Below are 24864 nucleotides of genomic sequence, written 5' to 3'. Positions count from 1 at the left end.
GAGCCTGTCTAGAATTTCCAGAGACCTCATCCCCCAAACTGGCCCCCAGCAGAGATACCGAATCCTCTTGCTCTCTGACACGTGATCCTAGCCTAGGCTTCAGGAAACATCTTCATCCTTTATACTGTTCCCTTGCATGAACCCCAGAACTCCCCCGTCCAACAAGCATCTCCAGCATGGGCCTTAGTCCTTGTTTCCTTTTACCCCTCCCATGAACCTTGAATCCTCAGACCTGCCCTTTATCTCATTCTCATTCTTTCCTTCCCCTCCCACTTCACCTCATCACTTGTGTGACCTTTTCCTGATATTGGCTCCCGGGGCTGTGAGGATGCTGTGGATCTACCATCCTCTTCATTCATTCCAGTCATCCTCCACTTCTCTCCTTCCTCCACCTAGGCTGTTTAAGGATGAGGAGATCGCTGAGATTCGAAACACAACCCTCCATGATGTCTTGGTAGCTGTCCTTAACATTAGTTCTGATGACCTGCAGCCTAATGTCTTTTTCTGGCATGAGGGTAAGTGGCTGTGGAAGAGGGACCCTGACAGAAGGGACCTTGAAGAGATTTATTGGGAGTAGGGAATGCAGAGGGAGTCACTGTGGAAGTGACCATTATTGTATGACTATGGTTGGTTGTGACCCAGCAAGTGTCTTGGAAGCCAAGTGTACCTGACTCAATGTCTTGTCCTGGACAGAGCTGCAAAACTTCAGCTAGGAAGGACCTCAGTAGCCCAGTGGTTTGTGCTTGGTAGTTGTGCAATAATGGATGTGCCAAGGTGCCCATGGATAAGCAGGAGTTTGGAATATCCCAGTGCCTTTGGTGCTCATAAGAGAAAGAGAGGGAAGATGAGTGAGGGACAGAATCTTTAGGGAGCAGTTCCATGCCTCAAGTTCTGATGTTTCTCTTTTCTCCAGGAGCCCCCTGTCCACAACCCCAGCAGCTTGAAGAAAGTATCTTGCCGCCTTGTGTGAATATGACAGTGTTTGACTACTTCGAAGGCAGTGGTCCTGGCTTTGGGGTTACTATTGTAGCCCTCTTCTTTCTCCCTTTAGGTAAATCATGTTTCTCTTCTACTCTGTTTTTCTTTCCCCAACCCTCCCCCAAATTATAAGCCATTCCCCTGGTTGTCCCAGAGCCCTGGGACTACATCCCAATACACGCTATATGAATTACCCAGACACCCTTTTCTGGGATCTGGACTCAAGGATGGCTTGGGTACAAAGGAGACAATGGCAGCAACTCTCAGGGAAACTTGGTATGATTAGGGGGCTGGAGTTCTGCCTCTGATGAGTCCCTACTGATCCTCACATTCCGCCTCTTCCTTCCCCATTCCAGTGAGTCTGTTCATTGCCTGGGTGGTGGCACATTTCCGAGGCAGAGAGTTCAAGAAGCTGCAGAATAAAGAGAAACAGAACATAAAGAAGGAAATGCCCATGGATGGGGTAGCAGGTGAGAAAAGGAGTAGGGGGGGCAGCTAGGTGGCACAGTAGATAAGGCACCAGCCTTGGATTCAGGAGGACCTGAGTTCAAACCCAGCCTCAGACACTTACTAGCTGTGTGACCCTGGGCAAGTCACTTAACCCTCATTGCCCTGGGGTGGGGGGGAGAAAAGGAGTAAGGGAGTGGCCAGGGGAAGAGATCCATGAGGGGCGGGGGTCAGGTCAAGGAGGGAGCACATGAGGTGGGGGTCAATGGAAGGAAGAGATTCAGGAGAGGTGAGGGTCAGATGAAAGAGATGGGGGTCAATGGAGGGAAGGGATCCAGGAGAGGTAGGAGTCAAGTGAAGAAGAGACCAGGTGAGGTGGGGGTTAATGGAAGGAAAGGATCCAGGAGAGGTAGGGGTCAAGTGAAAAAGAGACCAGGTGAGGTGGGGGTTAATGGAGGGAAGGGAATCTAGGTGAAGGTGGATTCCAGACCAGGAGGTTTCCAAATGAGCAGGACCAATCTAAGCGACAAAGGCTCACACCTGAGTATAGAGGGCTGGAGGAGGGATTGAACATCTGGCCTTGAGCTCTCCCTCTTCCCATCCTGCCCTAATCCCCCTCTCCTCACCAGCAATGGAGTGGCTAGGCCCAAGCAAGAGGAGCTGTCCCATCTACCTACATCTGCTCCCAGAGAGATCCCTCCGAGTGCTGGATGAACAGCAATCTCTGATCCGCACCATCCAGCTCCAGCCTTTACAGCAGATGAACGTGATCCAGTCAAACAACCGGGGCTGCCAGATGCTACTACTCAAGATTCCCAAGGAATATGACCTGGTATGGTCCCTGTGAACTTCCCCTTTGTTCCCCCTTCTATCCCCTGCTTGCCACACCCTGGATTCTTGGTTCCTTTTTTTTTTGGCAGGGCAATGGGGATTAAGTGACTTGCCCAGGGTCACACAGCTAGTAAGTGTCAAGTGTCTAAGGCCAGATTTGAACTCAGGTCCTCCTGAATCCAGAGGCAGTGCTCTATCCATTGCGCCACCTAGCTGCCCCCCTTGGTTCCTTTTTAGAGGTGACCCAAACTCAGATTCACTTATCCTATTATAGTCTCCCCTTGCTCACTACCCTTAGTTAACCTTCCCCCCCACCATGGCTATGCTAAGGAGAATTGTTGCATCCTTCCCTCATCCAGAGAGTCCTTCTGAGTTTGAGGGGGATGCTCCTTGGGAGACTGAACTAGAAGTTTCAACTCAGAGCACCCCTTCTTTTGCTTTTGCCCTAGGTGCTGAGGTTCAACTGTAACGAAGAGCGGACTATCTTTGTCCGGCACCTTCAGGGTTACTGTGCCCATTGGAGCCTGGACTTTGTGCTGTCAGAGATGGGGGAGCGAGACCTGCTCAAAAAAGCTGTGACCAAGCAGCAGCGAGGGAACATCCTAGAGACTTTTTTTAGGCACCTTTTTGCACAGGTACCATGGCTGGTGCAGTAGGCAAGGGGTGGGTAGTTAGGGGGAGTGGGAAACCTGAAGTGGGGCAGAGAGCTCTTCTAAGGTGAGGCCTACTATACTTGTGCTTGCCATCCCCCAAGACTTCTTGCACCAAAAGCCAAATGGGCACTGTCAGTGCTGGCACAATGTTAGTCATCTTTACTCATCACTTTACCTTGAGTGTGCCTATGGCAGCTTTAGGTCTTCTCCCAGTACTCAAGCCCCAGGAAAATGTCTTCTGAGACTAGCTGTCAGGGCTCTAATTTTCTTCCCCAGTCCCAAGTAGCAAGGACCATGGTCGCTAAAACCAGAAATTCTGGAGAACAGCTCTATTTACCAGTGCAAAGGCATGGAGCTAGAATTGGAGTTTCATGTGTAAGGAACAGAATAAAGTCAGTTTGGTTGAATCCCAGTGTGTGGGAGAAGGAGGAATGCCCAGTGAGATTGGAGAGATAGGTTAGGACTTTAAAAACTAAACTTGTTTGGTGGTGCATACTGTTTCATTCTTTGTCCTTGTATCCCCAGTGCCTATCACACAGTAGGCACTTAATACTTCATTCATCCAGGGATTTTGTCTTCTTCCAAGAAAAATAACAATAGCCCACTTTATGGTTTAGAAAGTATTTTTCCCCTGACAGGAATCAAAAAATTACTGGATTATACTTTGCTTCAAAGTGATCAAGTTAACTTGTTATTGTAGAAAAAGAGTCCTGGAGTTGGACTTTTGCTTTCTGTTCCTTATTTTTCTCATCTGTAAAATAAAGGCATTGGACTCAATGATCTCTAATGTTTCTTACAACTCTAAAAATCCAATGATCTAGTTAAAATTTCTGGCACCTGCCTTGGTCCTCTGGCCACGATGCATCTAGCTCCTCCGTGACTCCAGAAGAGAAAAATCCCCATTTGGGATTTGTTTATTTAGAATCAATTCCATGGCCCTCTAGATTAAACTCAATGGTCCATTTTAATAATTTCAATTGTACTCCCTCTCTCTTTTTTTTGGGGGGGGGGCAATGAGGGTTAAGTGACTTGCCCAAGGTCACACAGCTAGTAAGTGTCAAGTGTCTGAAACCAGATATGAACTCAGGTCTTCCTGAATCCAGGGCTGGTGCTTTATCCACTGTACCACCTAGCTGCCCCACTCCCTCTCTCTTTTTAAAAAATGTTCTTCTGAACTTACCAAACACTAAATAAAATGGTCATTTTCATATACAGAGTAAAACAGAAAAAGAGGATTATAGCTGAAACTGTAGCTCTTTATTATGTGCTTGCTTTCTTTTTGGGGTGTTTTTTTGGTGCGGTTTTGTTTTTTTGGTGAAGCAATTGGGGTTAAGTGACTTACCCAGGGTCACACAGCTAGTATGTGTCAAGTGTCCGAGGTTGGATTTGAACTCAGGTCCTCCTCACTCCAGGGCCGATGCTCTATCCACTGCACCACCTAGCTGCCCCCAGCTTGCTTTCTTTTAAGGTATGTCATTGGTTCGACTTCTAGTCTTTAGAGCTTTTCAAGTTTGCTCTCTAGCAGACAGAAAACCTACAAATTATTGGCAAAGGGTTAGCCCCTTAACTAACTAGAAATTTCCCCTTCCTTGGCCCCAAAGTGGGAGGAAGGTAAAGTGTACCTAAAGGTAAAGCTGACCCTAATCAATGTTTGTTGTTGAACTGAAATGAATAGAGCCATCACATACAACTTTTCTAAAATATCTGTTACCATGTATAACCTATGTCAAATTGCTTGCCTTTTCAATGAGCGGGGCAGGAGAGGAAGGGAGAGAATTTGGAACTCAAAACTGGGGGGGGGGGAGAAGAATGTTAAAACTGTTTTTACATGTAATTGGGAAAATATAAAATAGTAAATTACAAAACATCTGTTACACTTGTACCCAAGAAGAGAAAATGATACTTAGAGCTGGCTTTGCCCCCTGGGCCTGAATTCTCTTCTCTCCTGTTGTTTTCTCCACTGTCCAATTTTAGGTGCTGAACATTGACCAGGAAGAAACAGGCAGCCGGCCTCCTGACTCAGACTTATCTCAGAAGGTGCGAGAGGCCCTGGCCTGTGAGCTGAGCAGGGCTGAATTTGCAGAGTCCCTTGGCCTCAAGCCTCAGGCCATGTTTGTAGAGTCCATGTTCACTCTGGCAGACAAAGACAACAATGGCTACTTATCATTCCGAGAATTCCTAGACATCCTGGTGATCTTCATGAAAGGTAGAGGAGGGGAGGTGATGAATTAGTCTGGGCTGGGTCCAGGCTACACATCCAACCAGCCTCCAGAGTTCCCATTACTCTCCTCCTTGCCCTACCCTGGCTGTCTCTGATCCCTGGGTCCCCTGCCTGACTTCAGCCTGAGAAAGGATTGAAGGGACTCAACATCCTATGAAGGCTGGCAGAAATCTCAATTTCTCTCCCTGTCCTCCTAGGCTCCCCAGAAGATAAGTCCAAGCTCATGTTTACCATGTATGATCTAGATGAAAATGGCTTCCTCTCCAAGGAGGAGTTCTCTACCATGATGCGGTATGGGCGGCTCTGGTGTTTGGGACTTAGGGTGGGATTCCAGCAAAAAAAGTCACAGAAAGGGAATTTCATGGGTAGAGAAATATTTTTCCCGCAGGAAGTTAAAATGAGGGCATGAGAGATATCTGCAAGGAAGTTTTATAAGATGCAAGGGAATGCAAGAGTTCACTAGGTCTTTCCACAGACTTCAGGAAGTGTTACACCTAAAATGTCCAAATCAGACCCCAAAATCCCATTTAAAAAATGTCCAGGGGGCAGCTAGGTGGCACAGTGGATAGAGCACCGGCCCTGGATTCAGGAGGACCTGAGTTTAAATCTGGCCTCAGACCTTTGACACTTACTAGCTGTGTGACCCTGGACAAGTCACTTAACCCCAATTGCCTCACCAAAAAAAAAAAAAAAAAGAAAAAAGAAAAAAATGTCCAGGAAGAAAAATTGTTACACTTCCCCTGGATATCTTTGTACTCTCTAATTCTGCCCACCCCCACCTCAGAGAGACACACTGCAATCCCTAGTATGATACTATTAATAAGTGTTCAATAAATACTAAAATCATAGTGTTAGACATGGAGGGACCTCAGACATCATAATTTTATTACTTGAATGAATGAACAGACGAATGAATGAATGAATGAATTGGATGAATTAAATGAATCTCCCTTGGTCATCTAGCCCCCATTAATTACAGTGGCAATCAAGGCATTCTTTCTTATCACCAACCCAGGGCAGCTAGGTGGCATAATGGATAGAGCACCGACCTTGGATTCAGGAGGAGCTGAGTTCAAATCCGGCCTCAGACACTTGACACTTACTAGCTGTGTGACCCTGGGCAAGTCACTTAACCCCAATTGCCTCACTTAAAAAAAAAAAAAGTCTGTTCTTATCACCAACCCAGCTTTCTTTCCACAACATAAGTCCATTTTTTTGTTCATTTGTTCTTCTGTGAGCATTTATCTAGAGAAAATTAATGAGCATCTTTTTCATAATAACTGTAATATACTTGGACTGTTCTTATATAACACATTAATCTCCTCTTTGGGTTAAGCAGCCCACAGTCCTCTAATCTGCCTGTCTCTTTGCTGTTGCTTTGGGCTTCATCCACTTTCTCTGCTTCCTTCTCAAACTTTAGAAACACAAATTGGGCACAGTTCTCTAAAAGTGTTAAAGCAAGGCCAAGTATAATAGGAAACCCACTCCTCAGTTCTTGCAAATTTCATGGGTCACATATAGCATGTGACTGAAATATCTCTAATCATGCATATCATAAATGGAAAAAGTATTGGAAGGACCTGGGTTCAAATCCTATCTCTGCACTTGTCTATGGGACCCAGAGGGGGTCACTGAGGAAGTGACTCAGACAAGGGCAGGAAAGCCAAGTCCATCTGCTCAATGCCCTGTCTTGTGAAAGACTGGAGATAACCCAGTGTGGTTCATGCCTATCTACTGTAGATCTGGAGAGACGTATGACCTTATGAGTACCCAGTTTCCTCATCTTACAAATTAAGAAGCTTAGTTATAACTAACAATAGGTAGCATTTATGTAGTGGTTTTAAGGCTTGAAAAGTGCAATATATAAAATATTATCATATCAGTACAACAGCCCTGGGAGACAGGTGTTATTTTTATTCCCATCTTAACAGATGAGGGAAGTGGGGCAGGCAGAGCTGAAGTGATTTGCCCAGCATCAAACTGTTGTCTGAGATAGGATTAGAACTCAGGTCTTGCTGACTTAAAGCCTAGTACTCTATCCTCGGTGCCACTAGTTCCCTCTAGGCTTGACTAGATGACTTCTAAGATCTCTTCCATTTCTAATCTATGACCCCATGACCTTCAGTGTCTTTCATAACTATTTTTGCAGGCATCTATTCACTATACTTGCCATTACTGTTCCCACCAATGAAGGCTTGTGAAGATGGTAAGAACAGAAGTGAGGCCTGGTATAGCACCAGATAGGGAGAGAGATGATACAAGGAAGGTTGGGTTCCTACCAGTGCTAAGATGTTCATTTTGCCAGAATCATAGATGAGAAAATTGGGCTCACATAAATGAAGTGACTTCTCCAAGATTGTACAGTTATCTGGTGTCAGAGCTAGGTCTAAAGCTCCCATCTCCCAATATTCTTTCTAATAGGTTGCCTTGCTTTTTTTTTTTTTTAAGTGAGGCAATTGGGGTTAAGTGACTTGCCCAGGGTCACACAGCTAGTAAGTGTTAAGTGTCTAAGGCCGGATTTGAACTCAGGTCCTCCTGACTCCAGGGTCGGTGCTCTATCCACTGCGCCATCTAGCTGCCCCCTTGCCTTGCTTTTTTGATGGACAATTTCTCCAGTTGGTCAAGGTCACTTTTGGTTCAGTTCCAGTATAATGAGCTGTTAGCAACCCCACCCAGCTTAGTGTCAACTGCAGACTTTTTAACGTGTGCATTTTCAACTCCACTTCCTGGGTCACTGATAACACAAAAAATAATCCTCAAGTCTTCCTGCCCTACCCTGCCCTGATTATTATCCATCAGTCAGGCCTGCCTAGAGCCTGACCACACTAGACGACTACTTACTTTCTGCTCTGTTCTTAATCAGATCCTTCATTGAGATCTCCAACAACTGCCTGTCCAAGGCCCAGCTGGCTGAGGTGGTGGAGTCCATGTTCCGTGAGTCTGGCTTCCAAGACAAGGAGGAACTGACTTGGGAAGATTTCCACTTCATGCTAAGAGACCACGACAGTGAACTCCGCCGCACCCAGCTTTGTGTCAAAGGTGAAAGAAAAGGAGGGAATGAAGCAGAAGGAATAATAACAACAACAACAACAATAATAATAGCAGCTGACATTTATATAGTGTGCCATAGACTGTGCTAAGTGCTTTATAATCATTACCTCATTTGATCCTCACAATAATCCTGGGAGGTAGATACTATTATTATCTCTATTTTACAGATGAGGAAACTGAGGAGGAAGTTAAGTGACTTGCCCAGGGTCAAAGAGCTAGTAAGTGTCTGAGGTCACATTTGAACTCAGATCCCTGGCACTCTATTCACTGAATCACCTAGGTACACTTTCAGGACAAGAAACCTAAGGAGAAAATGATCGTATATAGCAAAGTTTCTTAAACTGTGGATCACGACCCCCATATGGGGTCACATAACTGAATGTGGGGGTTGTGGAAAAATTTGGCAACAATAAAAGTTTATGTATACCTATTTTATATACCTGGGGTCATGTAAAAATTTCCTAGGTGAAGAGGGGACACTAATGGAAACAGTTTAAGAAGCCCTGATGTATAACATGTAATTGAGATCTCTCTTGTATGTATGTGTGTGTATATGTACACACACATACATACGTATATCTGTACATGCTCATATATATATATAAGCATTTGTTTTTATATATGTATATGTATATATGTATGTATGTATATATACACATGTGTGTGTGTTTTCTAGCCTGATACAGAAGAAATGTTGCATTTGAAGTGGGAGGGCTTGGGATCAGGTTCCATCTTTTTCACTTTACCTGTGTGACATTGGAAGTGACCCCAGGGAGGGTCACTGAGGAAGTGACTGGTAAGAGGCTTATTAGGGCAAATCAAAACCAAAGAGAGAAAACTTTGGCTGTTGAGGATAGAAGTAAGGGGATACTGTTCTACTCTCAAGAACATGGGTTCTTTTGTTTGTTTGTTTGGGGGTTTTTTTTGCGGGGCAATGAGGGTTAGGTGATTTGTCCAGGGTCACACAGCTGCTAGTAAGTGTCAAGTGTCTGAGGTCACATTTGAACTCAGGTCTTCCTGAATCCAGGGCCGGTGTTTTATCCACTGTGCCACCTAGCTGCCCCCCAAGAACATGGGTTCTTAATCTTTCTTTGTGTCCTGAATCCTTTGGGCAGTTTATGGACCCCTTCTCAGGATGATGTTTTTAAAACGCACAAATTAAGATACATAGAGAAACAAGGGGAAAAAAATATATATATATAGTTACCAAAATATCAAAATCACATTCCTGGTACCCAGGTTAAGAATCCCTGTGCTGGAGTAAGAGATTCAGATGTAGCCAGGTTACAAGCAACACAGAAGGCAGCTAGGTAGATAGACTGTTGCACTTTGAGTCAGGAAAACTTGAGTTCTAATCCTGCCTCGTTCACTTATTTATTTATTCATTTATTTGTGGGTTTTATTTATTTATTTATTTGGTGAGGCAATTGGGGTTAAGTGACTTGCCCAAGGTCACACAGCTAGTAAGTGTCAAGTGTCTGAGGTCAGATTTGAACTCAGGTCCCCCTGACTCCAGGGCCGGTGCTCTATCCACTGCGCCACCTAGCAGTCCCCATTCACTTGTTTATTGACACTTAATAGTCATGTAACCCCTCAGAAAGGGTCAACTTCTCTTGGCCTTAGTTTCCATATCTATAAAATGGGCAAAATAATAGTATCTACTTCATCAAAATGTGAGGATCAGGGGGGTAGCTAGGTGGCGCAGTGGATAAAGCACCGGCTCTGGATTCAGGAGTACCTGAGTTCAAATTTGACTTCCAACACTTGACACTTACTAGCTGTGTGACCCTGGGCAAGTCACTTAACCCCCATTGCCCCACCAAAAAAAAAAAGTGAGAATCAAATAAGCTAATATTATTATTATTTTTTAAAAATATGTTTTATTTTCCCCCAATTATATGTTAAAACAATTTTAACATTTGCTTTTGTTTTTTGGTTTTTTTGGTTTTGTGGGGCAATGGGGGTTAAGTGACTTGCCCAGGATCACACAGCTAGTAAGTGTCAAGTGTCTGAGGCCAGATTTGAACTCAGGTACTCCTGAATCCAGGGCCGGTGCTCTATCCACTGCACCACCTAGCTGCCCTTAACATTTGCTTTTTAAAAAGTTTGGAGTTACAACAAGCTAATATTAAAATGATTAATTGTATTATTTATTTATAACATTAAAGTGCTCTACAAACTATAAAGCAACATAAAAACACCCATCTTCATTATTATCATTAGAAAACTAGCTACCCCAGAAGAGCTGGGGGGGAGGTAGGGGGGGCAGGGACAAGGAGTATGTAATTGGGGGGAAAATTAAATTTTATTATTAAAAAATAAAAGGAGTAGGCAGAAAAACAAGAAGCACTATAGATTGGGTCCAGACAGAGAAATTTCCTCCCCTGGCCACCTGTCCTGGCTGTCTTGGTCCAAGCTCCTGGGGAGCTTGTTCACCTTCTTGTTTTCTTCTCCAGGTGTTCCAGATATCTTTAAACCGAATATCAGCAACCGAGTCTCCTTCATCAACAAAAGCCGAAAGGGAGGGTAAGCAGGGACCGGGGCTCTGAGACATCACCAGAGTTGGGTCCCATGACTTTTCCTGAGCCTACCACCTCTGCTTTCTTCATTGTATAGGAAAGTAGAAACAGCTAAATTACTCCCTAGGGAAACAGCAGGTTGATATGATAGCTCTTTTCTAGTACCCTCCTTCCACCCACACACATACCCACCCACACAAACGCTACAAACCATGATACAAGGATCACACAGGTGTCAGAATCCAAGCCCAGACCTCTGATCACTATTCCGTAACTGTCTCCAGCTCTAAATGTAGGGCTTGCCTATTCTACCCTCACCCATTCACCAGAGGCGTGTGCTGGAGCCGGCTCTAACCGGCTCTGAGGGCCAATTGTTACGTTCTCAATGTGAGCATTTATGTGGAGGAAATCAGCAGACTGCAAACCAGGGCTTGGATTGTTTTGTTGATTGTCTGTACCCAGGAAAGTGTTAGAGAAAAATGTTAATAATTTAATTTAAACTTAAAAGTGTCTACAGTTTTCCCCTGGAGAACTGGTTGTGAAAATATCTGCCAACATACCACCCCCATTGCCCTCCAGGATCTTTTTTGGTGGTTGTTGTTGTTGTTGGAGTCAGTCTGATTAAGTGACTTGCCCAAGGGTCATAGGTTTACTAAGTGTCAGAGGCCTAATTTGAACCTCCTGACTCCAGTGCTGATGCTCTATCCATTTTAACACCTAGTTTCTCCCCCACCCCAGCCCCAGGATGTTAAATCTCTGCCTTTCACTATTATAGGACCAAGGAAATGAAGGGGAGGGGAGCGGGGTTCCAAATTGATTTATATACAGCCTCTCCCATTTCCTAATTTCTTTCTGATCAGATCTCCCCTACCTCCACCACCACACCCCCTCCACCCTCACCCCAACCCTAAACTGCTAGGGGTCTCTTAAATATGGGTAAGGAAAATGTACCCCTTTGCTCTTTTCACAGTACTAACTTCAATGGAGTTGAGATATCTTCAGAGACCCCAGATCCTGGCAGCACTGGGATGAGAAAGAGGTTTGGCAAGAAGTAAGTCTTGGAAACTTCAGCTGGAGACGGCTCCTGCTGAGCCTCTGAGACCCTGAGTGTGGAGAGAGAGAGAGAGAGAGAGAGAGAGAGAGAGAGAGAGAGAGAGAGAGAGAGAGTCTGTGTGTCTGTATGTGTCTGTGTCTGTATGTATGTTTGTGTGCCTCTGTGTCTTTGTGTTTGTATGTGTCTCTGTGTGTCTGTATGTCTGCTTGGCTTTGGAGGTGGAATCTCCCCTTATCATTTCTTTGGCTAATGAAGGACGATTGTGGGGTATCATTCTCTTTGGGAACTGATCCCCCCCCAGAAGGGGTAAAATGAATACCTAAACTCTAATTCCTCTGTTGTAACCAGCTTTTGAGCTGACCCCTCCTAACCAAATACTTCCTCCTGCCCAAAGGGATTCATCTCAAAAGTCAATTACATAGGGGGCAGCTAGGTGGCACAGTGGATAGAGTACCTGCCCTGGATTCAGGAGGACCTAAGTTCAAATCTGACCTCAGACACTTGATGCTTACTAGCTGTGTGACCCTGGGCAAGTCACTTAACCCCAATTGCCTCACCAAAAAAAAAAAAGTCAATTACATGGTCAATTCCCAGATCAAGGAATGCCTAGGCTTCCAAATCTTGGGAAAGGGAGTAGTGTCAAGGACGCATGTGGAAAAAAGAAAGGGAAGGAAGCTAGGGAAGTCAACCTGTCTCCTAATTTTTTTTTTTTTTTTGGTGAGGCAATTGGGGTTAAGTGACTTGCCCAGGGTCACACAGCTAGTAAGTGTTAAGTGTCTGAGCTCGAATTTGAACTCAGGCACTCCTGACTCCAGGGCCAGTGCTCTATCCACTGTGCCATTTAGCTGCCCCCTAAATATTTTTAAGTAGATGTTGAGCAAAGAAAGGATTAAGGATCAGAAACAAGATGGAGTAACCTGTAGAATGGGGGTGGGGGAAGTATGCATTGTGGTTGAGGATGCATTGGGTAGGTAGGAAGATAGCAGACAGCCTGAAAAATAAAGCTAAAACTTTTCTCCATGTCTTAATCTTTGCTCAATCCCTACAAACGTCTCCTCAAGGAGATGTGCACCCCAAAGTGATATCCATACTTTCACCAGGGAGTGAAGTTTGTGTAAGATCAGGACAGTCCCCTCCCCACTTAAACTCAGAGACATGGCTTCAAGTGTTATGTCATATTTGCCTGACCTTTGGCTGTGGAGGGAGAAGGCTGTCTGCTATGCCTGGAATGACGTTCTTCATCTCTCCCTGCTCCTAGGAATCCCAAGTATCTTTCAAAACTCCTTTGGAATGCTATGTCTCACTGGAGGCCTTCTCTGATCTCCCCTCCACTGCTATTGCATTCCCTTTTCCCTCAAACTATCTGTTTATTTTACTTATTTACTTTTAAGTATATTTTAATTGATATCTTTTGTTTTTATACCTGCTCAATTTTCCCCATTCCTACCACTTCCCAGAGAGTTAACCTTTACAACAAAGAATTTATGTTATATTTATATTTAATTGAAATATATTCATTTAATTCATTCCAAATATGTTAACTATTTATTAAACATATCAACCACTAAATTATTAAATTAATAATAAATTACCTGAATTCAAGCATATTAATTATTTATGTAATATGTTAGTGCTTAATCATTATTAAATTATTAATTAAAATGTAATAATTAATAATTATTTAATATAATATTCACCAAATATAAAATTTTAATATATTTATATACTTTTATATTTGTTTTATATTTATATAGAGATGATGTTTCCCCCATAGACGTATGTAGCTCCTTAGGGGCAGAGCCTGTTTCATTTTTACCTTAGAATCATTTTTGCCTAGAAATTGATTGATTGAATGATAGATTGATAGATAGATAGATTGATTGATTGATTGACTGACTGACTGATTGCCATCCTCCCAGGGCACACACCTTTGCTCCTAGGCTATACACAGAGGCCAGGAGGGAAAAGCTTCATGGAGGACGACTCTCTCAGAAGATCCAGCAGTTTAAGCGCTTTGTGGAGAACTATCGTAGACATATTGTCTGTGTGGCTATCTTCTCTGCCATCAGTACTGGGTTGTTTGTAGAACGGCTTTACTGTGAGTTTGTGTGTGTGTGGTGGGGGAGGTTCTGGGAGTTGTAGGAGGGGAGAAGAAAGGGGACAGTTTCCAAGCAACCCTAATCCAAGAGAAAGAGTCTCTTGATGAGAAAAAGGCAATATGGAGAGAAATGGGAGCCCTCCAGCCCACCTAATAGGACCTAGGCAAATAGGAATCTGTCAATGAGCACGTATTAAATACCTACTATAGACCAAGCACCATGCTAAGTGGAGGGTTATGAAATGCTAAGTGGAGGTATTTGGATGTTATCCTAGAATCAAAGACCACCTCGGGCCTTCTTGAATGAGGGAGGCATCATCACATCTAGATCTTAAGGAAAATCACTAAATCAAACCCAAGTTTTGCTTCCACTATAATTTCCTTTCAAATTGATGGTGTTGGGGCAGCTAGGTGGCACAGTGGATAGAGCACCAGCCCTGGAGTCAGGACTACCTGAGTTCAAATCCGGCCTCAGACACTTAACAATCACTAGCTGTGTGACCCTGGGCAAGTCACTTAACCCCAATTGCCTCACTAAAACAAAACAAAACAAAAAAAAAATCAAATTGATGGTGTTATGGGGCAGCTAGGTGGTGCAGTGGATAGAGCACTGACCCTGGAGTCAGGAGGATCTGAGTTCAAATCTGGCCTCAGACACTTAACACTTACTAGCTGTGTGACCCTGGGCAAGTCACTTAACCCCAATTGCCTCACACACACACACACACACACACAATTTTGATGGTGTTATGATCACAGAGTACTGTCAGTGACAAGGCCTTACTCCCAAGGAACCCCATGTTTCTGGACTCCTGTGCACCCCAAACGCTTGGATATAGATGCTCCCACTCTAATTCTGTCTCCACTCTTTACCTCAGATTATGCCTTTACCTCACCAAACTCGGGCATCTCACAAACTACACTTGTAGCTCTCATCCTCTCCCGGGGGACGGCAGCCAGCATCTCCTTCATCTTCTCCTACATACTGCTCACCATGTGCCGCAACCTCATTACCTTCCTACGGGAGACCTTCCTCAACCGCTACGTGCCCTTCGATGCTGCGGTGGACTTTCACAGATGGATTGCCATAGCAGGGCTCATCCTATCCAGTAAGTGACCCATGACAGCATTCAGATTCTGCCCCCTGCCCCCCACATTCCATTCCTTCTTCCTTCACTCCTCATTCAAGCCTTTGCTTTGGGTCTCAGCTGCGCTTGGAGAGTGGTACCCGGGTTATCTCAAGGTGAGGTGACTTTGGTGTTAGGCTTGGAGCCAGCCTCAAAGATGGCATGGGGAGAAGAGAAAAGATCGAACTTTATAGGATCACACATTCAGAGCTGGAAGTGATCTTAGAAACCACTGAGGCCAACATTATTTTACAGATGAAGAAATGGAGGCATAGAGAGGTTAAGTGATACCCAGATCATTCAGCTAATATGTATCTGAGGCTGGATTTGAACTCAGGTCTTCCCATTGCTATGTCTTTGGAGTATATGGGTTCTCTCCCTGTGTCTCTAATTAATCTTCTTGTCGTTCTTACTGTCTTAGTCTTCCTATTTCTCTTGCTATATCTTTTTTTTTTTTTTTTTTTGCTGGGCAATGAGGGTTAAGTGACTTGCCCAGGGTCACACAGCTAGTAAGTGTCAAGTGTCTGAGGCCGGATTTGAACTCATGTCCTCCTGAATCCAAGGCCGGTGCCACCTAGCTGCCCTTGCTCTATCTTTCTTTCACTTTCTCAGTCTCATTTTCCCTCCTATGTCTCTATTCCCAAGTGACCCTATGTCTCTTTCACAGTTCTGCACAGTGCCGGTCATGTGGTAAATGTCTACATCTTCTCAGTCAGTCCACTCAGCGTGCTGTCCTGCATCTTCCCAAATGTCTTTGTGAATGATGGGTTAGTATAGATAAAGACAAGTTCCTGGGCCAAATGGAAATTGTGATAAGAGGCTATGAAACAAACAAACAAACAAAACAAAACAAAACAAAAAAAAGGCTATGAAACAACTTGTACTCTTGGTAGTTTCTGGAGGTGGGTGAAAGAGAACATAAATGGCCCTGAGTATCTCTACTTATTTGTCCAGCCAGCTTTGTGGAGCTCACTTGGGCCCCTGGGGGAGTGTGGCAAGAAGTCTTTGAGGAGTAACTCAATAGGACTACTTCTTGCTTGAAGTGGGAGCGACTGTGCCTCTCTGGGCTGAGTGGCTAGCAATGGCTTGGTTTTGTTTTGTTTCTGGTGGGGCAGAGTTGGAGAATCTCTTCTCCTCCTTTGGTTCTCTTTGGAGCCAAAGGAAGAAAGCCATGGGAGCTTGGCAGGTCCAGCCTAGCCTTTTGGGTTTATCACCTCTCCTTGAGCAGAGCTGCCCCAGCACTCAGCCTGGGCCAGTCCTGGGTAGGGCCAGTCACAATGCATCCTATTATCCCTCCACTCCATCTCTCTCTCTTTAAGCCACTTGTAGGGTAAGCAAATGGTCTGGAGAGTTACAGAGAGAAGCAGAGACAGACAGAGACAAAGGAGGTTGAGGCATTATTTCTTTCCCTGAAGGGATCAGCATCTTTTTAGATTAGGGAAGAGCAATTCTTGTGGAATAAAGGGGTCTAGCCAGAGTAGCAATTGGGGTTGGAGAAGGAGGCATTTTGTGGACCAATGACCAGGCTTGAGCCCCTTCTGCTGGATGAGGCCTGATCTCTCCAGGATTTGAGGCTGTCTCTCTTTACCCATCAGGTCTCAGCTGCCCCAGAAGTTCTACTGGTGGTTCTTTGAGACCGTCCCAGGTAAGGAGTAGGGTGGTATGGGGGGGATGTGTGACCCTCAGTTTCACTAGTTGTAAAGTGAGTGGGATGAACTAGTAGACTTCTGGAGTCTCTTCCAAGCCTTACATTCTATGATTCTGTGGTTTTCTTTGCTCTTTGTGCTTCTTGATGTTTGTGTACCCATCTGCAATGGTAATGAAGAGAGCTAATGGGATGGTCAAATGTCGATCCTTCCTTTTTGGGACACAAACTCACTTGTCCATCTCTTTTTTTTTTTTTTTTTTTTTTGGTGAGGCAATTGGGGTTAAGTGACTTGCCCAGGGTCACACAGCTAGTACGTGTCAACTCACTCATCCATCTAAGTGGGGAGTAGGATGACTGAAGGCTAGACCTACTCAGGATCCATTTGGTTATCTGTACAGAGTATGCTCTGAGACCTTGGGAGGAATAAGCTAGCTGGCAGAGTGTATTTACTGGGGGAGGGGGGTTCTCTCTCTGAACTCAAAGTAGAACAAGATAAGGGAGGCTAAGTCCCAGAGGTAAGGGCAAGGTCACTTCCAGGGTTTGACTCTCACTAAGCCATCTTTCCACTTCCCTAGGCATGACGGGAGTGCTTCTACTAGTAGTCCTAGCAGTCATGTATGTCTTTGCCTCCGATCACTTCCGGAAATGCAGTTTCTGGGGCTTCTGGATGACCCACCACCTCTACATTGCGCTCTACATCCTGGTGAGGGGTGACTTGATTGAGGTCTCAGTGAAAGGAATGAGTGTCCCAAAAGGAGGAGAGAACAAAAGAAAGGACCTGCTAGCACTAGGCCCCGGTCATAGTGGACACTGTAGATTCAGAAGTCCTTGTGTTTGAAATCAGCCTTAAGCACTCTGGCAGGGCCTGTGAGTGAGGGCATAGGAGGGACAGAACTGGGGCACACCCTTGGGTCTGGGCTACACTGATGGGTTTTGTCTTTTCAGCTCATCATCCATGGGAGCTACGCCCTGATCCAATTGCCCAGTTTCCACCTTTACTTCCTGATTCCAGCTCTTATCTATGGTGGGGACAAGCTGGTGAGCTTGAGCCGGAAGAAGGTGGAGATTAGTGTGATGAAGGCTGAACTGCTGCCCTCAGGTATGAGAACATATGAATGTTTTAAGAGGTCAACTGCTGGAGGACCACGGAACCAGGATCCCATGGATTCACAGAGCCCTACGAGACAAGCTTCACTCCTGCACAGTCCCTGAATAGTGTCTCTAATAGCCTTCCTGATGGAATTGGGCTTAAATTTCTGACATGGAAAAATAATTGATAAATAATAGACTGAAATAACTTATGGAGAAGACTAGGAAATGGAAAGACTTACATGTTTAAACTAGCCAGTCAGTTCCCATTATTAAGCGCTTACCATGTGCCAGGCTCTGTGCTAAGTACTGGGGATACCAAGAAAGCCAAAAAACAGTCCTGCCCTTACGGAGCTTACCTTCTTTTTTTTTTTTTTAATTAATTTTTTTTTTTTAGTGAGGCAATTGGGGTTAAGTGTCTTGCCCAGGGTCACACAGCTAGTAAGTATTAAGTGTCTGAGGCCGGATTTGAACTCAGGTCCTCCTGACTCCAGGGCCAGTGCTCTATCCACTGTGCCACCTAGCTGCCCCCCTGGAGCTTACCTTCTAATTGGAGAGACAAGATGGAAATAACTAGGTATGCTAAGTTATATCAAGAAGAAAGGAAAAAGGCAGGGGGCCCCCCATATCCCTCCTTTTATCACCTCCACCCTTCCAGACATATATGCATGGTAATAGACAAGATGATGAGATGATCCAGAGAAGTCTCAGCCTCAGGAATCTAGAGCTAAAAGGCTCTTGTGTCTGAAACAGACCATAGTGGAGAAAGAACTGAGATAGAACATGGAGCAAAGACACTCTGGAATCAAGTAGCTGGGCTGTTAGGTCATGCTGTTAGATGTGAGTTCCTTGAGGCAAAGGACTATTTTGCCTTTGTATCTCACAGTGCCTCACACAGTGCTTAGCACATAGAAGGTAATTAAATATTTTTGATTAGTCTATTGATTGGATAAATCAGGAAAGGGTGAGCCAATCGCCTTGGCTCAACATGGCTGCCTACTTCCCTGGCCAACTCTTGACCTGATATTTCTTTGGCTCCCCAGGACCCTCATGGTTTTATGGGATGGGAAGGGATCATTTCACTCATTCATCTGTGAGAGAAATTCCCAAGGATGCCTTCTGACCTTGTTCATAATAGTTCTTTGATCAATGTTTGTTGAATTATATTAACCTCTATCCTCTTTCCTGTTCCCTTTCCCAACAGATGTGACCCACTTGCAGTTCCAGCGGCCCCAGGGTTTTCAGTACAAGTCAGGGCAATGGGTACGTATTGCCTGCTTGTCCCTGGGCACAACAGAATACCATCCTTTCACACTCACCTCTGCACCCCATGAGGACACACTCAGTCTGCACATCAGAGCTGTGGGGCCCTGGACCACACGACTTAGAGAGATCTACTCACTTCCACCAGGCAACAACTATACATCATATCCTAAGGTATTCCCCCTGCTCCCTGACTCTGGGGGCCAGAAATGCCAAATACTTTTCAGGATTCCTTCAGCATACTCTGGGTTTAATGGTACTGGATTTCCCAAAGACTACTTCTAGCTTAATTCCAAGACCAACAGCTCCAAATGTTCTAAGATAATACTGCATATCTGGGGTCAGGCAGAGGAAGCGGGGATGCCTCATAAGAAGCCAGTCTTTATTTACTCCCATGCTAAGTCTCCTCTTCCCCTTCCTTGTCCCTTTCCCATTTCTGGCCTCACTTCTAAGTTGGATAGCCAGACTTTTCTTATCTCTCTCTTCCTCCTGGCAGCTGTACCTGGATGGCCCATTTGGGGAAGGCCACCAAGAGTGGCATAAGTTTGAGGTGTCTGTGCTGGTGGGTGGGGGCATTGGGGTCACGCCCTTTGCCTCTATCCTCAAAGATCTGGTCTTCAAGTCATCAGTCAATAGCCAACTGCTCTTCAAGAAGGTGAGAGTCTCTCCCTAGCCCCACCTAGGCAGGAGGAGAGAGCATCATTCCCCCATATTGTTTTGGGGTGACATGGTAGCATCTTTGGTCAATCATAGTGAATCTACATTTTCCAATTCCATCCAACAAGCTTTTTTAACACACTAACAATGTGCCCTGAATTCTCCTAGAGACACAAAGACTAAAAAGCTCAAAGGGTTTACATTCATTTGCCGTAGTAAGGAGAAAGCCCCAAGGGGGAAAGAAGGGGACATAAAACTCAGAGTTTCTCTACTGCTGACATCTATTGCCTAGGTACCTCTTCCTTCCTCCTTTGCTGGGGGAGTCTAGTGGGGAGTCTGAGAGCAATGTCATGGGTCCTAATTGGGGAAGCCTAGTCTTGGGTAGCAGATTCATCACTTGAGTATGACCTTGGTTCCCCAAGATCTACTTCATCTGGGTGACGAGGACCCAGAGGCAGTTCGAGTGGATGGCGGACATCATCCGGGAGGTGGAGGAGAATGACCTTAAGGAGCTGGTGTCTGTACACATCTACATCACCCAGCTGGCTGAGAAGTTTGACCTTAGGACCACCATGTTGGTGAGGGCTGGCTGGGGGGCAAATCTGCACAGTTTCAACCCTGCCCTAGCTTCCTTTCCCCTGCCTCTTTGCCTTTCACTCCAACCCCAGCTTCTTTATCTTGGGTTCTGTGCTCCATCTTTGGATGTAGCCTGAGTGTCTCCTTTCTTTTAGTACATCTGTGAGCGGCATTTCCAGAAGGTGATGAACCGGAGTCTCTTCACTGGTCTGAGATCCATCACTCACTTTGGTCGTCCCCCCTTCGGCCCCTTCTTGAGCTCCCTGCAGGAGGTCCACCCCGAGGTTAGTCTCTAGGCCCCTGCTCTGAGACCCTGGGAACAAACTCCATTCTATGCCCACCTTTGAACAGTCATCGGATAAAGATTTCTTGGTTCCCATTTGTATAGGGTGAAGCCTACAGCTCAGAATTCCTATTAGTACCCTCCACCCCCACCCCAGGAGACCCTCTAAGTCTGGAGTTAGAGTTCTATTCACTCTGCATCATAATATCAGCCCTGGGAAGCCATTTCCTCCCTGGGGAGTCTGCACCCCTAAGCCTGTGGGTTTCTCCTTCAAACCACCCTCAGGTGCGGAAGATTGGGGTGTTCAGCTGTGGCCCCCCTGGCATGACCAAGAGTGTGGAAAAAGCCTGTCAACTCATCAACCGACAGGACCAGGCTCACTTTATACACCATTATGAGAACTTCTGAGCAGCTTCATTTGGGTCCTGAAAATCGTGCAAAGCTTCATGAATAAGGGTTGCAGTCGTTGCACATGTATGGCACTGTTGCACATGTAAGGCACTGTTACACATGTATAGCACTATCTCCCTAGCCCCTCCCCATTACGGCTCTCTCTTTCCCCCTGGGAGAGTAAAAATCAGCATTACCATTCCTGAAAAGAATGGGTCGATTAGGGGCAGCTAGGTGGCACAGTGGATAAAGCACTGGCCCTGGATTCAGGAGGACCTGAGTTCAAATCTGGCTTCAGACACTTGACACTTACTAGCTGTGTGACCCTGGGCAAGTCACTTAACCCTGATTGCCCTGCAAAAAATAAATAAATAAATAAATAAATACAAAGTTTAAAAAAAAAAAAAAGGATGGGTCAATTAGTTGCCCTATCGATAGTTCCACTCAACCATTCCTGTGACTTCCCTAACCCAGATACAACATCCTTGTCTACTCCTCTCCTCTATGTGTTTTTCCTTCCATTACAATGTAACCAAACAGGCAGACAAATAAATAAATTCTATTTCTTTAACCCTGGAGCTGCCAATGGCTTTCTTCGGTATTGAGTTGTATAGGGGTACGGGGGAGGTGTACATCTGAGCACCTGCCTGTACCCAAAAAGTGGTGTAGTCAGCATGATACCATGCCCAACATCTGCGTTGCTAAAACTGCCATTTCCCCATCAGTGATGACCAGGGAAGTCCCTCTGTTGGTGCAGGTCAGAACCTTCTCTGAAACTTGGGGCCTTAAAGAGTTGCCCAGAGCCCTGGAAGGTTGAAGGGTTTGTCTAGGATCACATGACCAATATCAGAAGTGTTCCGTCAAGGAAACATTTTGTTTCTTGAGGAACAACAGGGGGGACTGTAATGATTGGAATGACGCCACCTACTGGAGACTTGCTGTGGAGAGCTCCACCATGAGGAAAATGCCTCAGAGGCATTGTGGTTTTTCCTTGGCGTCAGGAAATGACGTTTGCTCATGGGTGCTGTCTATCAAGTCTACCAGCCAATCAACTGGAGGAGCCTCCTATGGTCTGGGAGGAGACAGGAAGAAGGAAAGGGAGCCTGCGCAGAGAGCGCGGGCCTTTTGGGTTCCGGACTTGATGGTGGTGGTGGCAGAGGACTTCACAGGAAATTTGAGGAAAGATAGGAATGCCAGGCTGTTGAAATTCTGTTCTCAATCCTTTTCATTCTATTTTCCAATAAACCCTTAAAAACCTAAACTCGTTTTATCAGTGATTTTTAGTCAGTTTCCCCCAAACTGGGGGAACAGATTAGAATCCACATTTAGAATCTTAAATTACACAGAAGCCAGTGTCAGAGTTAGGACTTGAACCCTTGTGCCGCCTCTCTCTCCATTTCCCCAAGTTGTCTCCTCAGGTGCTTACCTTAGGTTTTGCATTACTCTACTTTTTCTCAGCTCTTACTAAATCCTTCCTGTTTACCACTGTTCCTTGACATTTCCACCACTTCATGTACCACTAATGAGAACTTTTGAGCTACTTTATGTAATGATTAAAAATATGAGAGACTAGGGTCAGCTAGGTGGTGCAGTGGATAGAGCACCGGCCCTGGATTCAGGAGTTCCTGAATTCAAATCCGGCCTCAGACACTTGACACTTACTAGCTGTGTGACTCTGGGCAAGTCACTTAACCCCAATTGCCTCACCAAAAAAAATTAAAAAATAAAAATAGGAGAGACTTCGTTTCTGGGTAATTTAATCATTTTATTAATAGGCCAGCAAGTTATGAATAAAAGGATGGTCATAGGGGCAGCTAGGTGGCACAGTGGATAAAGCATTGGCCTTGGATTCAGGAGGACCTGAGTTCAAATCCAGCCTCAGACACTTGACACTAGCTGTGTGACCCTGGGCAAGTCGCTTAACCCTCATTGCCCCACAAAACAAAACAAAAATCTGGCCTCAGATACTTGACACTAACTAGCTGTGTGACCCCAGGCAAATCACTTAACCCTCATTGCCCCACACAAAAAAAATATATATATATATAAGGATGGTCATTTGGCTGCTTCTCCCAGACCAAAGACCCCTACTGGCAGCAGGGTCACAGATTATATGCCCTTTAAAGAAGTAGTGTTCCTGAGGGATACCTAATCATCTATGATTGGTCAAGTTAATTTGGAGGTAGGCTATATTAGAATGAAGTGCTGAAAGTAGACCACCCCCCTCTCCAACCGAGGGCTAATCATTAATCTTCACACCAGACCAAATTTTTATTGCTCTAACAAGAATTTAGAAGGGTCATTCTCATCAAAATTCCTAGAGGTTTATATAGCTGTGACTAGGGCCAAGGAGAATTGACTTTGTTTTTAGCAAGAAGGACTTTGGAATAAGGAGAAGTCAGGATTAAATCTCCAAAATATTAATTACAAAAATCATTTCTCACATTTACATGAGTCCTGGAGATCATGGAAAGTTCCATCAGGGAGGACTCCTGGGCTTCTCTTTGGTGAGCCTACCTTTCAAGCTTTGTTTTCTATCATTTTTTACCTTTTTAAAAAAAAAATTAAAGTTTTGCTTTTTAATGAACAGAAATCTATTTTCTCTCCCTCCTATTCTCCTCCCCATTGGGAAAAAAAAGAAAAAACATTTTTCATAACAAATCCATATAGTCAAGCAAAATGAATTCCCTCATTTGCTATATTAAAAAAATAGAATTATTCTGTAGCCTGAATTCATTACCTACCTCCCTGTTAGGACCATTGAGGTAGAGTTGCACAAAGTCATCAGCCTCACTCTCTATTCCTCAGACATCAAAGTCTGGCGGCGGGACAAAAGTCAAGACAGCTGGCAATGGCCCAGGATTCAGTGGGTGACCTTGAAACATCTTCCATGTCTGACCAAGATCTAAGCACTCCACAACGCCTCCTTCAGCAGCCTTCATGGCTGTTGGAACAAAATGTTCTCATCTGTCCATTCCAACATGCTTGGGGTACACATCCTCCTAACTCACCAACTGGCTTGAGGCCTGTTGGTTACCCTCAGTCTGGTTTAGCCCATCTGCCAAGGCAATTTGACCAGGGTGTGGCCACTGGGCATGCTACAGCTTCTTGGAACCACAGGTGAGAATTGACAGGTAGACACCAAAGGTAGATGAGCAGCCCTGAAGAGGGCTTGGCAAGCCCTCACACCAGAAGTGCTAGTCCTCCTTAAACACCTCGCACACCCCATAAGTTTCTTTTTTTTTTTTTCTTTTTTTTTTTTTCTTTTTCTTTTTCTTTTCCAGGGCAATGGGGGTTAAGTGACTTGCCCAGGGTCACACAGCTAGTAAGTGTCAAGTGTCTGAGGCCGGATTTGAACTCAGGTACTCCTGAATCCAGGGCCGGTGCTTTATCCACTGCGCCACCTAGCTGCCCCCCCATAAGTTTCTTAATCTGCAAAATGAGCTGGAGATCACAAATCAATTGAAATTTTGAAGCACATTTTTCTAAAATATTTTCCTATTGAAATCCTATCCATCCTTCAAGGTTCAGATTGAATGTCAACCTCCATCATGTTTTCCATGATTTCTCAGCTGGATATGACTTTTCAAGCTGTTGACTTTTTCCTCATGTCTTTCCTGCATCCCCCTCATTTCTCTTTCCATTTTTTCCTCTACCTCTCTAACTTTATCTTCAAAGTCCTTTTTGAGTGCCTCTATGGCCTGAGACCAATTCCTATTTTTCTTGGAAGCTTTAGATATAGGGGCCCTGACATTGACATCTTCCTCTGAGGGTGCACCTCGATCTTCCTTGTCACTGAAGAAACTTTCTAAGGTCCTCACTTTTCTCTGTCTGCTCATCTTGACTTTCTTTTACTTGACTTTTAGCTCCTTAAAGTGGGGCACTGTTTCCAGGCTGCAGTATCCCAAGTTTAAGAAGTCCCAGGTGGTATGATTTAAGGAGAATCAGATTCTTCACTCGCCTGGCCTGTTTCCTGGTC

The 24864-nt window shown here is 44.9% G+C and overlaps 1 protein-coding gene and 1 long non-coding RNA gene across 2 annotated transcripts in view; one reads left to right on the top strand and one right to left on the bottom strand.

Moving 5' to 3' along the window:
* Positions 1–21210, top strand: part of DUOX2 (dual oxidase 2) — a 34523-nt gene extending 13313 nt beyond the window's left edge. Inside the window, exons 14-35 of the mRNA XM_043990292.1 lie at positions 397–515; positions 914–1051; positions 1335–1448; positions 2055–2257; positions 2706–2891; positions 4884–5115; positions 5328–5421; positions 7994–8169; positions 10442–10459; positions 10647–10707; positions 11671–11751; positions 13674–13852; positions 14731–14961; positions 15647–15746; positions 16575–16624; positions 17203–17330; positions 17573–17726; positions 18921–19153; positions 19476–19634; positions 20059–20214; positions 20368–20496; positions 20781–21210. Coding sequence (XP_043846227.1) covers positions 397–515; positions 914–1051; positions 1335–1448; positions 2055–2257; positions 2706–2891; positions 4884–5115; positions 5328–5421; positions 7994–8169; positions 10442–10459; positions 10647–10707; positions 11671–11751; positions 13674–13852; positions 14731–14961; positions 15647–15746; positions 16575–16624; positions 17203–17330; positions 17573–17726; positions 18921–19153; positions 19476–19634; positions 20059–20214; positions 20368–20496; positions 20781–20903 — 3064 coding nt within the window. The 3' untranslated portion in view covers positions 20904–21210. The remainder of the gene's footprint in view (positions 1–396; positions 516–913; positions 1052–1334; positions 1449–2054; positions 2258–2705; positions 2892–4883; positions 5116–5327; positions 5422–7993; positions 8170–10441; positions 10460–10646; positions 10708–11670; positions 11752–13673; positions 13853–14730; positions 14962–15646; positions 15747–16574; positions 16625–17202; positions 17331–17572; positions 17727–18920; positions 19154–19475; positions 19635–20058; positions 20215–20367; positions 20497–20780) is intronic.
* On the bottom strand, positions 3–4890 carry LOC122744678. Its single transcript, XR_006355092.1, has 3 exons — positions 4252–4890; positions 668–1390; positions 3–397 (listed from the first exon to the last, which is right to left on the bottom strand). It is a non-coding gene; the product is annotated as an uncharacterized LOC122744678 (long non-coding RNA).
* Positions 21211–24864: the final 3654 nt, after the last annotated feature.

The sequence above is a fragment of the Dromiciops gliroides genome, chromosome 2 (assembly GCF_019393635.1).
Source record: "Dromiciops gliroides isolate mDroGli1 chromosome 2, mDroGli1.pri, whole genome shotgun sequence".
NCBI classification, from domain to species: domain Eukaryota; kingdom Metazoa; phylum Chordata; class Mammalia; order Microbiotheria; family Microbiotheriidae; genus Dromiciops; species Dromiciops gliroides.
The sequence above is the reverse complement of the archived record's forward strand: the minus strand, read 5'-3'. Positions and strand labels throughout refer to the sequence as shown.